This window comes from Podospora pseudocomata, chromosome 6 (genome assembly GCF_035222375.1).
Source record: "Podospora pseudocomata strain CBS 415.72m chromosome 6, whole genome shotgun sequence".
Lineage (NCBI taxonomy): Eukaryota > Fungi > Ascomycota > Sordariomycetes > Sordariales > Podosporaceae > Podospora > Podospora pseudocomata.
Window position 1 is genome coordinate 486,508 of NC_085890.1, and position 14,128 is coordinate 500,635.

At 53.5% G+C, this 14,128-nt stretch overlaps 5 protein-coding genes across 5 annotated transcripts; 2 read left to right on the forward strand and 3 right to left on the reverse strand.

Annotated features, from left to right (window-relative positions):
- The first annotated feature begins 472 nt into the window (after window positions 1–472).
- On the forward strand, window positions 473–1,839 carry RPL26A (60S ribosomal protein L26A). The gene is made up of 4 exons (XM_062892129.1): window positions 473–609; window positions 669–781; window positions 840–1,582; window positions 1,649–1,839. Exons 1-3 carry the CDS (start codon window positions 591–593, stop codon window positions 1,119–1,121), a joined length of 414 nt encoding a protein of 137 aa, XP_062740206.1. The 5' UTR covers window positions 473–590; the 3' UTR covers window positions 1,122–1,582; window positions 1,649–1,839.
- Window positions 1,840–2,529: 690 nt separating this feature from the next.
- Window positions 2,530–4,344, reverse strand: QC762_604340 (uncharacterized protein; the record flags this gene model as incomplete). The annotated part of the gene is made up of 1 exon (XM_062892130.1): window positions 2,530–4,344. One exon carries the CDS (start codon window positions 4,342–4,344, stop codon window positions 2,530–2,532), a length of 1,815 nt encoding a protein of 604 aa, XP_062740207.1.
- Window positions 4,345–6,160: 1,816 nt separating this feature from the next.
- On the reverse strand, window positions 6,161–7,093 carry QC762_604350 (uncharacterized protein; the record flags this gene model as incomplete). The annotated part of the gene is made up of 1 exon (XM_062892131.1): window positions 6,161–7,093. The coding sequence occupies one exon, from the start codon at window positions 7,091–7,093 to the stop codon at window positions 6,161–6,163; it is 933 nt and encodes a 310-aa protein (XP_062740208.1).
- A 1,192-nt stretch (window positions 7,094–8,285) lies between these two features.
- QC762_604360 (uncharacterized protein) lies at window positions 8,286–10,395 on the reverse strand. Its single transcript, XM_062892132.1, has 2 exons — window positions 9,137–10,395; window positions 8,286–9,080 (listed from the first exon to the last, which is right to left on the reverse strand). The coding sequence occupies exons 1-2, from the start codon at window positions 9,908–9,910 to the stop codon at window positions 8,589–8,591; spliced, it is 1,266 nt and encodes a 421-aa protein (XP_062740209.1). The 5' UTR covers window positions 9,911–10,395; the 3' UTR covers window positions 8,286–8,588.
- A 153-nt stretch (window positions 10,396–10,548) lies between these two features.
- PKH1 (serine/threonine protein kinase) lies at window positions 10,549–13,963 on the forward strand (the record flags this gene model as incomplete). Its single annotated transcript, XM_062892133.1, is given in 3 exon segments — window positions 10,549–11,019; window positions 11,033–13,559; window positions 13,622–13,963. 2 exon segments carry the CDS (start codon window positions 11,349–11,351, stop codon window positions 13,961–13,963), a joined length of 2,553 nt encoding a protein of 850 aa, XP_062740210.1. The 5' UTR covers window positions 10,549–11,019; window positions 11,033–11,348.
- Between the last annotated feature and the right edge of the window lie 165 nt (window positions 13,964–14,128).

Sequence of the window (14,128 nt, forward strand, 5' to 3'; positions counted from 1 at the left end):
GTTGGTTTAAACGTAGGGTTTTTTATGGTATACAATGGGAGTTGAATCTGGATATGGGAGGAGGGGTTTTGACAGATGTAGGAAGGGTATAAGTGTAGGGTGTAGAATATCTAGTTGGTTGGTATATTGTCTGGCGGGTTGAAGGGGGGAGAGGGGGTGGTGCAAAGTACAATTCAAGATCATACCAAAGTGCACCGCGTATGGGAAATTGTGAGCTGAGAATAGTAGCGGCTGGCTTGGAAAGGCCAAACTCGGGGAGGGTCCATGACTGTTGGTTTAGCTGTCTTTCAATCGTCTCGACCTCGAGTGTCCAGCACCTTTCGTTGCCCTTCTCATTGGCCTGCCAGCCTGCTGAGTACTGGAGGTTAAACCCGCAATGCCCCACTCCTCTTGGCAGCTGGCCCCAGCTCCCAATTCTGCCATCGACCAATCCTATTCAGGCAGGCGGTCGGCAAGCCCGCACACAGGGCTTGCCAAATTTTTGACCAAAACCCACAACACCTCGCCTCTTTATTTTCTCCTCCGTCAAGATCACGGTGATCAATCAAGCAACCGAACTCCTTGTCCAAGTCGCCCAACGATCCGTCATAATGGCCAAGGTCTCTACCAGTCAGTGCCATCTTCATCAATTACCCATTAAACGATGCGATATTAACAATTGATTGCAGACGTTTCGTCCTCGAGACGCAAGTCTCGCAAGGCTCACTTCTCCGCGCCTTCCAGCGTTCGTCGCGACATCATGAGCGCTCCTCTCTCCAAGGAGCTCCGTGAGAAGTACAACGTATGTTCCTGTGACTTTCGCTGTTCAAAAATGATCGGGTAATTGACAATCTCAACAGGTCCGCTCCATCCCCATCCGCAAGGACGACGAGGTCACCATCGTTCGTGGCTCCCAGAAGGATAAGGAGGGCAAGGTCACCTCCGTCTACCGCCTCAAGTACGTCATCCACGTCGAGCGCGTCGTCCGCGAGAAGGCCACTGGTGCCGCCGTCCCCCTCGGCATCCACCCCTCCAACGTGGTGATCACCAAGCTCAAGCTCGACAAGGACCGTGAGGCCATCCTTGAGCGCATCAAGGCCGGCCGTGAGGCTTCCAAGCCCAAGGCCGCTGCCACTGCTTAAGCGGTGACAACATGAGACCTTGAATGCAAAAAAATTAAACGACGAAAATTTTCTCGGTTCGGCTGGTCGAGATTCGATACCCCCCCGTTTCTCTCAACAATCTCGGTCGGTACTCTGGCGTCAAATCGGTTGCTTGCGAAATTACGGATATCTTGGGACAGGGAAAATCACAGGGACGGATCTAGAAGACACCATCACCTCAACAGGGTTTTGAGGGAGAGAGAGACAGAATCAACGAATCGAGACAATTTTTTTGTTCTCAATGGCCAATTTTCACTGTTTTCAAGTGATTATTGTTCCATGGGAGGTTTATCCCGAAGCCACATCTCTTGTCTCTGCATATTTTTTGGCCTTTTGACTGGAAAGGCCTGTTGTATACTGCCTCGATTTCGTTGGTACTAACTTTTTAGGAGTCGTAAGCAAGACTGATGATCATGTTGGATCGGGATGTCTCGATGACGGTGAGTGTGTGTAGAGTAAAAAGATGATGAGATGTGATGATGACCGCCATATTATCTCCTCGTTAGCACGGTATTTTCTCACGGCTTTCGAGGTAAACAATTGGCGAAGAACAAATCGGCACTTGACCTCTCGAAAGGGCCATGGTGCTCTCGCCTGCAGACTTCCTCGGAGAGATTATATCGATGAGAGAGGGGGTTTGATGGTGAGGGACATTTTATTGCCAAGGTAGAAGAAGAATTGAAAGAGTTGTTGCAAGTTTTGCTGGTTGATCTTGTGATGGCCTTGATGGTTGATGTCGACCTTGTTTCGTGAGCTCATTGGGTGGTTGGCTGGGTGGGTGGTTGTGTTCTTTTCTGGAGGCAAGGCGGTGTAGTAGCATGTGGTGATGTCGCTAGACATCACCTGAAGTCGATGAACGGCACTCCAACAGGCAGACTACTTTACGCGTAAAGGCTTGTAGAGATGGATCATGTTCTCTGTTTGAGCCACCTTAATGATGTTCTTCCGTCCGTCTCTTGAAGCACACGCCGTGTAACATAAAGCCCGGGTAGTCTGGAGGTATGATCAACACCGAAAACATGGTATATATCTCACTTTAGTGCAAAAAAAAAAAACAAAAAAAAAAAAGAAAAAAAGACCATGAACAATCTCTAATATCAAAACGGCCTTTGCTTGTTTATACTTCTCAAATGATATAATCTCAAATTAAAGAGAGAGACAACCAACTTCCATACAACATCAATCATACTTTCAAGCCAGTAACAGGTAGTACTCCATTTACAAAAAGACAAACCAAAAAAAGGGTATCCTCAACATTTAAACAAACAAATAAAGAAACAAAGAGAACCATCCCAAATTTCCCATCCCAATCTTCATCCTAGGTCATTCCACATAAAACCGCCCCCCAAATCTCCCTCCAAAAGCACCAGGCTCTTGTTTCCCCCGCCTAATCATACCTCACCATTCCCACCCAAGGCAGATCCCTCTCCCCAACACGCGTACAAGTCAAATAACCCACCTGCCCACCCCCCTGCAACTCGAGCTCAAGCCCGCTCCCCATCAGCGGCCTCACCACCTCCCTCGCCATAGCCTTCAGCTCATCAATCCGCTTCTCGAACCTTCTCAAATTATCTCTCGAGTACAGGTCCGGCGTCAGCTTCAGAAACCTCTTACACTCGTCATGCGTCAGGTACCCTTTTTCGTTTTGGGTCGATCCCAGTACTCTATACGTCCTCCCCAAGGTAGCCAACGGGGGTACAGACGGAGGGGGAGGGTGAAAGTGGACGTTCCTCTGGGCAGAATTGCTGTTGCCGTTCGAGTTCGCAGGAACAAGAGCGCCCGCCGCTGAGGACGACGACGAAGAAGAAGAGTTATTCCTATGGCGGCCGCTGCTCCCCGAATTTCCATTTGTAAGTGCCGTGCGGGAGGACCTTCCCGTCCGTTCTGGTGGTGGCGGGGGAAGAGGCGGCGGAGGGGTGGTGTTATCCGCCAGCCAGGTGCGAAACAGACTAACCGCCAGCCAGTCGAGATAATTCGTCCCTGGCGAAACCCTCTCCCCCGAAGATCGATTCGTCAGAGTGAGTCGGAACAACCTCGCCTCGATTCGGGACACCGTCTCCTCTAGCTCGTCGACCTTGTCTTCTATTATGTCTATTACCGTCTCCGGGAAGGCAGCCCTAATGGAGCGCTCGCCTGCGGGCCACTGACCGACAACGTGGACCAACGCTTCTTGAAAGATGACTTTTGACCTGGCGAGGTAGCCTAGCCGGAGGTAGGAGATGGGGTATTTTGCTATTTGCTTCCAGAGGCGGGATTGGAACTGGAGCATGTGGTGGTCGACCCGCGGGCCGACGACCGCGAGGGCGTCGTATTGGTCGGCAAGGTTAAGCAATGATTTGCATTGAATGTAGGCGTCTGCTATGTTGATCGGGTCGAGGGTCGGGGCGTAGTTGTACATGATCCTGAACAGGTTGTCGTAGTCGCGCAGGAGGTCTTCTTCGGCTGGTGTTGGTGGTGGGAGGGATGGCGCGTGGTTGCCGGATGACGACAGACTGAGGTTGGCGACAGATCGAAAGAAAGAGTGCGATGTTGATTTGCTGCTGTGATGTCGGCTGGAGGAGTGTGAGGGTGGTGGTCCGCCAAAAAGTGAATTGGTCGTCGGGGGCGGGCCTCGCTCCTCCTTTTGCACCAGCATGGGAATATCGTCGCCCCCTGACCCAAAGTCTAATTCATATCTCCATCTCTTCTTCACCGGCGTCAGCGATGCAGACGATGGTTTCCCAACTGCACCTCCATCATGGCTCCCCACAATCCCTTGGTCCTCTATCCTTGTCAGCTGCTGCGACGCTCCTGCCGGCTTGACTCCCTCGATTGCGCCGGCAGTGGGAGGTGCTGATAGCGACGGCGGAGTATTCTCGGGGACTGCTTGCGCTCGCGACCATTCATTGCTGGTGCTGATCTCGAAAAACCCAGAGCATCGGGTCAGGGTATGTCGGTGAAGGAGGTATCGATTCTCGTGGCCGGATGCGAGACGCACCAGGATTTCGACATCGCCGCTGTGACTGAAGACGGGGAACTCATTCTGCGGAACGAACGAGGTGCCACCAGCATGAGACCGATTGTAGCGTCTCGAGCGCGACGAGACATGTGAAGCTGCCGCGCGGGGGGCGCCGGTCTCTCTCCTTCGGTCGCTTGCCTCCACGGCGGATGAGGTCCCCCGCAGTGCCAGGACCGTGGGCCCGTCGCCGTGATGCGACACCATGAATGCTGGCGGTGGTGTGCCAAAATCCCGGGTATCTGTTGCTTCCCCCCTCTTCTGCTTTGCTCGGTCTGCTGTTATACCTCGTGCGACGATAACAAAATGCTCTCCCGACTAGTATCCTTCTGATCTTGCTCCCCTGGCTGCCTCCGTCTAACGATGTCACTGTTATTTGGCGTGAGCTCCTCTGACAGCTGGCACCTGGCCGGCAAACTTGGAGAGAGGTTGCACTAAGAGGGGTCGAAGCTGCAGGCAAGGCAGAGCGGGCAGTCTTCCAGGTTGTTTGGTGCGCGCGCGCTCAAGGTCAACGCTGCAAGGCAAAGCCAATAAAAAACAAAACAAACGATAGAAAGAGGGGAGAAGGAGGTGAAAAAGCAGGCAATCCTACCCCTTGCTGACGATTGCGTGAGAGGAAAAAAAAAAGAGACAGGGGATGTGCCCAGGTGGTATCTCCCTGGGCTTGTGACTCTGTGGACTCGGCAGGTCGAGGCAGCGGAGTGAGGCAACGGCAAGGTTGCGAGGCCGTGTTTCTTGCTCTGCTTTCCCAGCCCACCAGGGCAGAGCAGTCCCGCCCCGGTTGTCGACGGCGAACGAAAACTTGAGAGGGAAAACAAGAGCTGCTCTTTCGCAGACCTCCAGGTTTTGCCACCACCAGGGGAATGGGTGAGTGGACAGCCAGCTCTAGGTCTTCTGCCGACCCCCAAGGCAAGCAAGCGATTGGTGGTGAGGTGACGGTCGACCTGACCTAGGTTGGCTGCCCTTGGTCTGTTGTTGCAGAAGGGATTGGTCCAGGATAACCATATGGGAAAAAACCATAGAAGATTTAAAAGACAGGAAGGAGAAGATGAAACAAATGAAAATCAACCACAGGCTTCTGTTGTTGTTTACCTCACGTCGACACCCAGGTAGGTAGGGACCGGATAGGCAATGTCCGCATAGCTATCATGCAGGACGCGCCCTGTCCGCGTTCTATTATTTACCAAGTCCACCGCCGTTCGCAGCACATTGGTATGTTTGTGGCCTTTCTCGGGAGGTTGGACTCGATTGGATGCCTGCTCCCTGCTTAGTCGAGTTTGTGTCCCCAGATGCCACCATTTCCATATTCCCGTTGCGGTGCATGGTAAAGTTGGTCAGTAGCGTGAGACCAAACCTGCTGGGCTCACTCACCTGACTCCCGATTCCGGCACCTCGAGTGTTCGGGACGGAGCTGAAGTGGTTTGGTAGGACAAAGATAAGCAGAGACGATGTTGTGTCCAGAATCCACCTCTGTCATCTCGATAGTTTGTCTTTGGTGTTGGCCTTTTCTACCCGAGAATCTGTCTTGTTCGGGGCCGGAGAGCCATCAATTGCATCAGCTGTCGGCCAGATGCCCGCATGCTTTAGCAAAAGAAGGGATGGCACCGCACACCAAAAACTCAATCACCACCTGATATGCTCACTGACATAACTTCACACAAACCATCTGATCTCATCAAGACATGACTTGAGCGGGCCCTGTATGAGCCTGCAGCCTAATTCACGCTCACAAAACTTCGAATCATGGTAGTAGTTTGATGGCAATTCGATTGCTTGCTAGTAATACACCTGATTGGTTAAAAACACATGGCTTAAGTGAAAATTGCCTTGAAATCCCCTGTTACCTTTTGAACCCCAGAACCCCTTGGAAATATGAGACGAATATGGTCGAAGAAATCGCATCGACGCCTGCCAGATTCAACGCCATGCCGCCCACGCAACACTTCACCAGAAGCTGCGCTCAAAAGAATCCCATCCCGCCAACGCCAAAGCCAACAGAAGACGGTGAGTCGCAAATATGTGTTTAGTTCATGTCAATCTCGATCGAGGTGACGGGGCTGATGTGTGTCGCAAAAGAGGCGGTGGGCTGCAGAGGCCTGGGTGATTCAGAGGCTTCCATGGTGGCTGGCCCGTCAAAGGTAGGGGGTGAGGTCTTGAGGTTTTGAAGGGCGCGATCAGCTGTGGTGCTGACAAGACACCCCTGACGAAGGTTTTCGGCGAATAAAAAGTAACCTTCGGATGCTTCGACCAAGTATGATTGGAGGCCACGGCTCTGGAGAAGAATCTTGGCGTTGGTGACAGGGTAATGATTGTCAATGAAGCGAGCCCAGCCTCGAGCAGCAGCTTGAATATGTTCGTCATCGCTGATCCGACTCCATCCAATGCCAAGATGAAGAGTGAAGTCATCGACGATGGGCTGCCCAAGAGACTCGGACGAACCCAGCAAGGGGCTGGAGGCAGCACGGGTAGGGCTGGCCCGTCTGCTAGGCGAACTGTCGTCCCGGCTCACTTCGAGGCGCTGAGATTTGTGACTTCTGAGAGAGGGTCTGGACTGAGACAGTTGCTGCTGAGCAAGGACCGCAGCTTCCATCTTGCGCGCTTCTTCTTTGGCGACCTGTTCCTCAACCCAAGTGCCAGATTGACTGCTGGCATCCGCGACGTAGGCAGAACTCTTCTTGATGAGAGTCATGCCAGGGCCGTAGACGTACTCCTCTTCTGGGGTTTTGATGACAGGAGCGTCAACCACCTTCTCGGGGGGGTCAAGATTGACAGCAGCCTCGTCCCTGGATCTTTTGCGACCGGCGACTGACGAAGGGCTGCGAGCGAAATAGGCATTGTTGAGAGACATGGCTTGGTGTTGTTGGACAAAAGGCATGCCGAGCGAGCCCTGGTGAACTGCCTGTGGTGACATGGCGAGAACCGGCGATGAACCGTAGACGCGATCGAAAGACGGCATCTTGGGAATCTGTTGGATCACTAGAGGATGAGTGTGAGAAATGTAAGAAATGTGAGTTAGATGCGAATGAAGTGACACTGGTCAGATCAAGCGCGCCTCAGGTGCAGGTGCTGGTGCTGTGATGTTAGGAGTGGTTGTCAGGGGAAAGGTGGTGAAAAGTTTGAGGGAGGTAGGTCAAGGTAGCGACGATGAGATTGGCCGGGGTGTACAAGACAATTGGCCAGGAGTGGAGGTCAGAATATCCCAACCCAGAAAATAGTAATGGAATTGACCGCAGGTGAGGCGTTGAGGACGTTGGAAACGGAGGTGAAGTGGTGGAAAGGGTACGCGGGTAAGAGCCGGCAAGGTGGAAGCCAGGCACGGGACGGCGACGAGAATGTGGGAGCCGTGTGTAAGTGGGAGACGACGGCGTGGCTGGCGTGGATCAGGAAGGGTCGAGAAGTGGTCAAGTCAAAGATGGGAAGGAAGGAGGGAGGAGATCACAAATATATGTGTGATGGGAAGGTTGGGGTGGAAGAGAGAAAAGAGAAGGAGGAAAGGAAGCAGGGCGCAAGGTAAGATCTGGGGGAAGAAGAAGCAGAAGAGGGCAGCGTGAGACATGCTTCGACCTGCGAGGCAGACAAAAAGGCATTGGAGCTTGCAGGTGGGTGGATGCGCCACAAGAGAAAGGGCTTTGTAACATCCCATTGGCCGGCCCCCAAAGAGCGGGTCTGGCCCACTGATGCTCTTCTGATTGGGTCAAAATTGTTTGCAGCAAGCGGGCGGCGGCGGAAGATAGCTGGCCCGAATGTGGTTAGATCGGCTGTTGCCCCCTTGGTCGTTCCGTCCCCCGCTGACTGTCCCCGCTCTCGGTGGTCCATGCTGCTTCTCGCCTGGTGAGCCCGGCAGATTCGGCGCTTTTCTGGTCAGTCCCGAGCACCGCCCGGACCCCCAACTCCTCGCCTAAAGATACACGCCCCAGGTCCTGACTCTGTCCACACTCCAATGGCCAAGACACCAATCACTGCTCGTGAAACAGACCCTGATAGCTAGTGCCAATCCTTCCCCATTACACCCACGCCTCTTGTCACGTGCTACCAATGAGCTCGAGAACCACAACGTTGTGACCATCCGCCGTCGTCTCGATCCTGTCTGCTTACCCTGCAGTGCCCAGCCACTGGCTGTGTCTGGATGCAGCACCAATTTATGCACTTTATGAACGGGAAGTATCGGTCTGTCTTTGAACTATTAGCCGTGGTGAAACAAGCAAAAACGCAGAGGCTGCTGCTCAGTGCTGGCGCAGCAAGGTCAAAGATCAGAGTGCGAGGTCAAAGCGAGTGTCTCTATGGTAATAATCATACAGCCGATATCAAACATGCTGAGTTGGTCTTGGCTAGAAACATAAAGCTCGACTAGACAAGTATGAGGACAGTTAGTACGAATAATCCCAAGTTTCCTTCCAACCGCCCTCTCCGCTCATTCCTCCTTTCCGGTTATCACAGGTAAGAGAAGCATGCTACCTGCTTGGCCCTGGACTGCCATCCATATGCTCCATGCTCCGCCGAATGGCCCGCTCAAACAAACTCACGTCATCAGCATTTTCAAGACCACCGTACAACCCCATCATGCCCGGCGTCTGTAATCCAGGCGGGCTTGGAATTCTTTCTTCTCGCTCACGTCTTCGTCGGCTGAGCCTTGAAAGCGAGTCAAATCCTGGAGACGTGCCACGGCGGGTTGGGACTGTGTAAGAGCCCCGCAATCGGCTCTGGTGCTGTGCTTCCGGCAGATTCTGGGGCGTTTGAGGTTGTGCCGAGGGCGGCAAAGAATCGTCGTAGATCTCAAAAGGCGGAGGAGACAATTGACGGCGTGGCGTCGTGGGTTCACCAGGGACGCTGTCCCGAGGTCGGATCCGATGGCGAGGAACCGTTGTGCTTGGTCGGCGAGGGGGACTCATTGAAGCACGGGGGTTGTTGTGTCTTCTGTCCGCATCATCCAACTGCGCTAGGGTCTAGAATAGGTGATCAGCATGGTCGAAAAGTATGATGAGACAAGAGTATGCCATACTCTGACAGCCCTTTGAACAATCGCCAGACGCTCAAAATCATGGGTGATGGGGGACGAAGGCCAGACTGTTGGCTCTACCAGCCGTCTATATGTTGCTGGACGGGACGGGTATGCCGGTCCTCGTTCTAGCGTCTGCTCTCTGTCAACTGGAGGTACACGGTCGGTATGGATACCCGGAGTTGAAGCAGATGATTGGCCGGGTGAACCTGTTGGAAGGGATGGGTAAGTGTCGACTGAGTGGTACTCTGCCACTTGATTATGTCTAGGAGTCGACAGTACTGGCTGTTGGGACGGAGAAGGCGGCTGCCCATCAAGTTCTAGCGGGTGATCAGCCTTTATATTAGGCCTAGGTTGGCCTTCAACTGTTCTGGTGCGGTCCGGCAGTGTGAAGGTGGCCCCTTGATTCTGCTGAGCAAGAACTGAACTGGATGGCTCCGTGTCTGTGGAACGCCTAGATTCTGGTCTGTTACCGGGGGGCAAGAAGCGTATGTTTTGGTCAGTCTGTGGTTGTTTGCCGCGCGCTCTAGCAGAAGAAGCCGAGGGAAAGCTTGGAACAAATTCTGGTATCGCGGATGCATCCCCTGGTTTTGTAAGATAGTTGAGGAACTGGCGGTGGTGTCTCTTCTCTTTCAGACGTTGATCAAGCTCCTCGACCTCGACCATGGTCAGTGAAAGAATAGTGGGCTGGAGACGCAGCATTGTAGGGCTGATTCGAAGACACTGGATTCCACGGACGGGTTTGGGGACAGCATACAAATAAGATCCCGGATTCATATGAATTTGAGACTGGACTGGGTACTGTTAAGGGCAGCGGAAAAGGTTGGTGGGAGGGAAAGCATGGCAAGTTTTGGTTCAAGGAAGCCAGAGCTGGCAAGCACTTCACAACGGTAGCTGCTTTGAGATCAGAGGCGATGGGAAGGAGCAGTCCTACAGACATGCAATGCTGGAAGTTTGACGGGTACATACATTGGAGGAAAAGGCGTCCAACCCCAGATACAGACATAGATGTTTACATTCGAGAGGTAAAGAAAAAAAACGCTCAAAGTATGGCTGTATAGTCTTGCACATGGCAAGAGGTCAACACAACAGCTGCCGAGTTGAAGAGCCCTTTGGTCTCAATCTTGGAGCAAGTGTCCACATAGTACCGATATAGCAACCTTGAGATCTTGTGCCTACCTTACCTTGTATGATTTATTCTGAAATTTCTGACAAGAAGCTTTTAGCCTTAGAGCCAACAGTTTGCTAGCCACCTCGACTGGTGACGAATGCACGGTGGTCTGGTGTAGCGAACATCCAAGCTTCAAAGACACCAAAAATGTCGAACTATATGGTCACACTAGCATGAGCTACGAGCGCTACCACTTTGCTCTTGACTAATGTGACTCTCAGACACGTAAAAGCCGTATTTCCTGGCTACGGTATGAAAGAACACCGATTTTCAATGAAATGCACCAAGTTTACGATATGGCTGGAACCTGCAAGGCATCTTCTTAGTGCTCTCAAGATAGGCATCAAAGTATCGCATCTTAGTCAGAGCCATAAAAGGGGCGCCCACGCACCGTTAGGTACCTGAACGCCCTTGCCAATTCTTACAAGTGGCCCCGGCTGCTGAGGCCGAGTCCACCGCCTCATTTTCAGCAGACATCGTCACCGCCCTCGGCCCTGAGAATTGCGCTTCAAGAACTCGCACCGGTACCGACAGTCAGCCGGACTTCCCAGATCAACGCCGTTTTCCTCATCGGAGCAAATCCCCGCCTCGGTGCCCGCTCTCCGGGAACTGCAAGAGCCAACGGCCAGCGCGTTGGATGCCCAAGAATCGGTAATTTGACGGGCCGGGATCTTGGATTTGGCAGCGGAAGTTAGGTCCATCAGATCACGCCCAGCCAAGCAGCCCAGCCAGCCCAGCAAAGAGGCGCGAGGCGTCTCCGTCGCTCCATCTCGATACAAACGAGACACGCAGATAATCCACGGCCAAACGGGGCCGCGTTGTCGAGATTACAAAATCTAGTTTTTATTCGCCGCCTTGCGGCACACTTGCGTTACCAGTTGCTGCTTCGAACCCCGACCGCATGCCCGCCGCCGCCAGCACTCCTACGTCGTCGCTCGCTCACCACCACCATCAACCCCCACCGCTGCCCGCCCGCTCCTTATTCTCTTCCGTTCCGGTGACGTCGCCTCTGTGTCCATTGGGGACACCATCCCACACACGAAGATGAATGGTGATTTGAGTTTGTCTCGGGCCCTGGGCGGTCTACGGATTGCCAATCCCGATGATTCCCCAAACCCCTCACGGGACGCATCGAACGACCCCCATGATTCCCCCGAGCCCCAGCAACAGCAGGAGTACAGCTACCGGCAGCAACAACCACAGCAACACCATCAACAGCAACAATTACCAATGCCGAGCCCTCTAACTCCGGATACCGCAGAGCCTACACCTCCTCGCACTCCGCACGACACACTCGACTATCAATCGACGGCCAGGAACTCGCCCTCCCGACCGCCGCACACGTACGAGTCTGCCGCCGCCATTCTCAAGACCGCGCAGAATAACTTGAACGCGGCCAGAGGCCCAGGCAACTCGGCTGCCTCGAGCGACCCATTCCTGGCGGAAAGATATGCAAACTATCAGTCTTCCAGTGGAGGACGCTCGCCGGGTCCAGGTGTTATCGGAGGTCCAGCTGTGTCACCTGAGGCTGGGCCTGGGCATGGACCTGACCAGCAAGCAACACCCTATGCTGACCCGGGGAACGAGCCCAGATCTGACCAGCACAACCCAACTTATATCCCATCACGCGAGCCAAGTCGTTCCCAACGCCCGGCTCCAAGTCCTAGCCAGTCTGGGAACGGTATGATGCCCCCTAGGAGGAGCTCCCAGGGCATGGGCACCACATACGCCCCCATCGCGGGTATTCCCCACGCGCCACCCGGGAGTTATGTGCAGGACATGCCGCCAATAGCCAGCAGTGAAGAATGGAAAGACAAAGGCGCCGCCGTCAGTCTCAGACGGGAGGTTGACGCCGAGGGAAGGACAGTGATCAAGTCTGTCAAGAAGGGAGTTAGAGACTTCTCGTTTGGCAGAATACTTGGTGAGGGGTCCTACAGCACCGTCTATTTCGCCACCGATCGCCAAACCCTGCGAGAGTACGCCATCAAGGTGCTGGAGAAGAAACACATCATCAAGGAGAAGAAGATCAAATACGTCAACATTGAAAAGAACACGCTCAACCGACTGACGGATCATCCGGGTATCGTTCGGCTTTACTATACGTTTCAGGACGAGGCGTCGCTCTACTATGTTTTGGACTTGTGCAATGGGGGAGAGTTGTTGGGTGTCCTCAAGAAGACGGGGACGTTCGACGTGGAGTGCACGAGGTTTTACGGCGCTCAGATTCTGGATGCCATTGCTTACATGCATTCGAGAGGTGTCATCCACCGCGACCTCAAACCCGAAAACGTGCTACTCGATGACCAGATGCATGTGAAAATTACCGACTTCGGCACCGCAAAGCTCTTACCAGACCCCCGCGAACCCAGGCCTCCAGAAGACTCTAGCCAAGGTGGCATGTCTGATGGGCAAAAGGCCACCTCTTTTGTGGGCACGGCAGAGTATGTGAGTCCCGAGCTCTTGACAGATAAGTCTGCAGGGAAGCCCAGTGACTTGTGGGCGTTCGGGTGCATCATCTACCAGCTTCTCGTGGGCCGACCGCCCTTCAAGGGCGCTACCGAGTATTTGACGTTTCAAAGGATCGTCGCCTTGGATTACGAGTTTCCCCCTGGATTCCCACCCGCCGCGCGCGATCTGGTAGAGAGATGCTTGGTCCTTGATCCAAACCGACGTCTCACGGTGGAACACATCAAGAACCACGAGTTCTTTGATGGACAGCAGTTCGGCAAGGAGCTGTGGAGGATGAAAGCCCCGCGTTTGAGGCCATATGTACCGCCTGCTCAAGAACCCAACATTATTCAACTCAATGGCGGGATGGGCGGGAGCCCCAAGAAGCCACAACCAGCTCAGTCGCGAAGTCCTCAAGGGCAATCGAATGGCCAGAGACCAGCCAGGATTATTACCGAGTTGCCACCGCCAACGCAGCTTGATATCGAATGGTCGCCAGTTCTGACTAGAAATAACGAACGGATATTGAAATTAGGCGACCTGATGGTGATATCCTCCCCAATTCCAAACAGCCCTCACGGGAGAGGCGAGGGCGATGGTCACAAGAAGCTGTCTCGCTTCTTTGGTGGCAGCACCACCAAGAAACGTCAACGGCTTGTCATGATCACGTCGAGCGGACGCATCGTGCTCTGCCCGGCTGGTGGTGAAGAGAAACGATCGAAACAGGAGATCTCGCTTCTGGCACCAGACTGTGCGTGGAGAAGTCAGTTGGACGCCAAAGGGCAAATGGTTTGGTGTGTCGATACGGTAAGCTGATGATATTATCCTTTTTTGGGGGGAAAATGTTTGTGTGCTAACAACAGAATCAGAACGGTATCCATTATCAATTCGAGGAGCCAAAGTCGTCCCAGACTGAAGGGTCCAAATTTTCGGTAAACGATTGGATTGACTCGCTTCAGCGGGCAAAGGACCTTGCCCTCTCGCAGAACCTAAGCGGCGAGAATGGATTTGGTGACATGTCGTCCTCCATGTCGAGCCCAGCGAGCACAATGGGTGGTAGAGCCACCTTTCCCGAGGGATACAGCATCAGCGACAGATCCGGGCGCAACCAGCTCAGCAAGAGCCAAGGCAGCTTGGAAGATCCGACACATGTGAAGCGCAACCGGTTCAGCAAGCGTCAGTCAAAGAATGGACTAGGGGCAGCTTTCTAGTTTCAATTGCCTTCACGACAAAACAGGACACCACGAGCAAAGCACAAGGCACAGCAACGGGATGTGAACTAAAGGGGACGAGTTTTGATTTGGGATCAGCCTTCCCAAGGAATGGGATGGAGGAAAAGACACAAGGAGGGCATTACATTATTATTACTACTACTA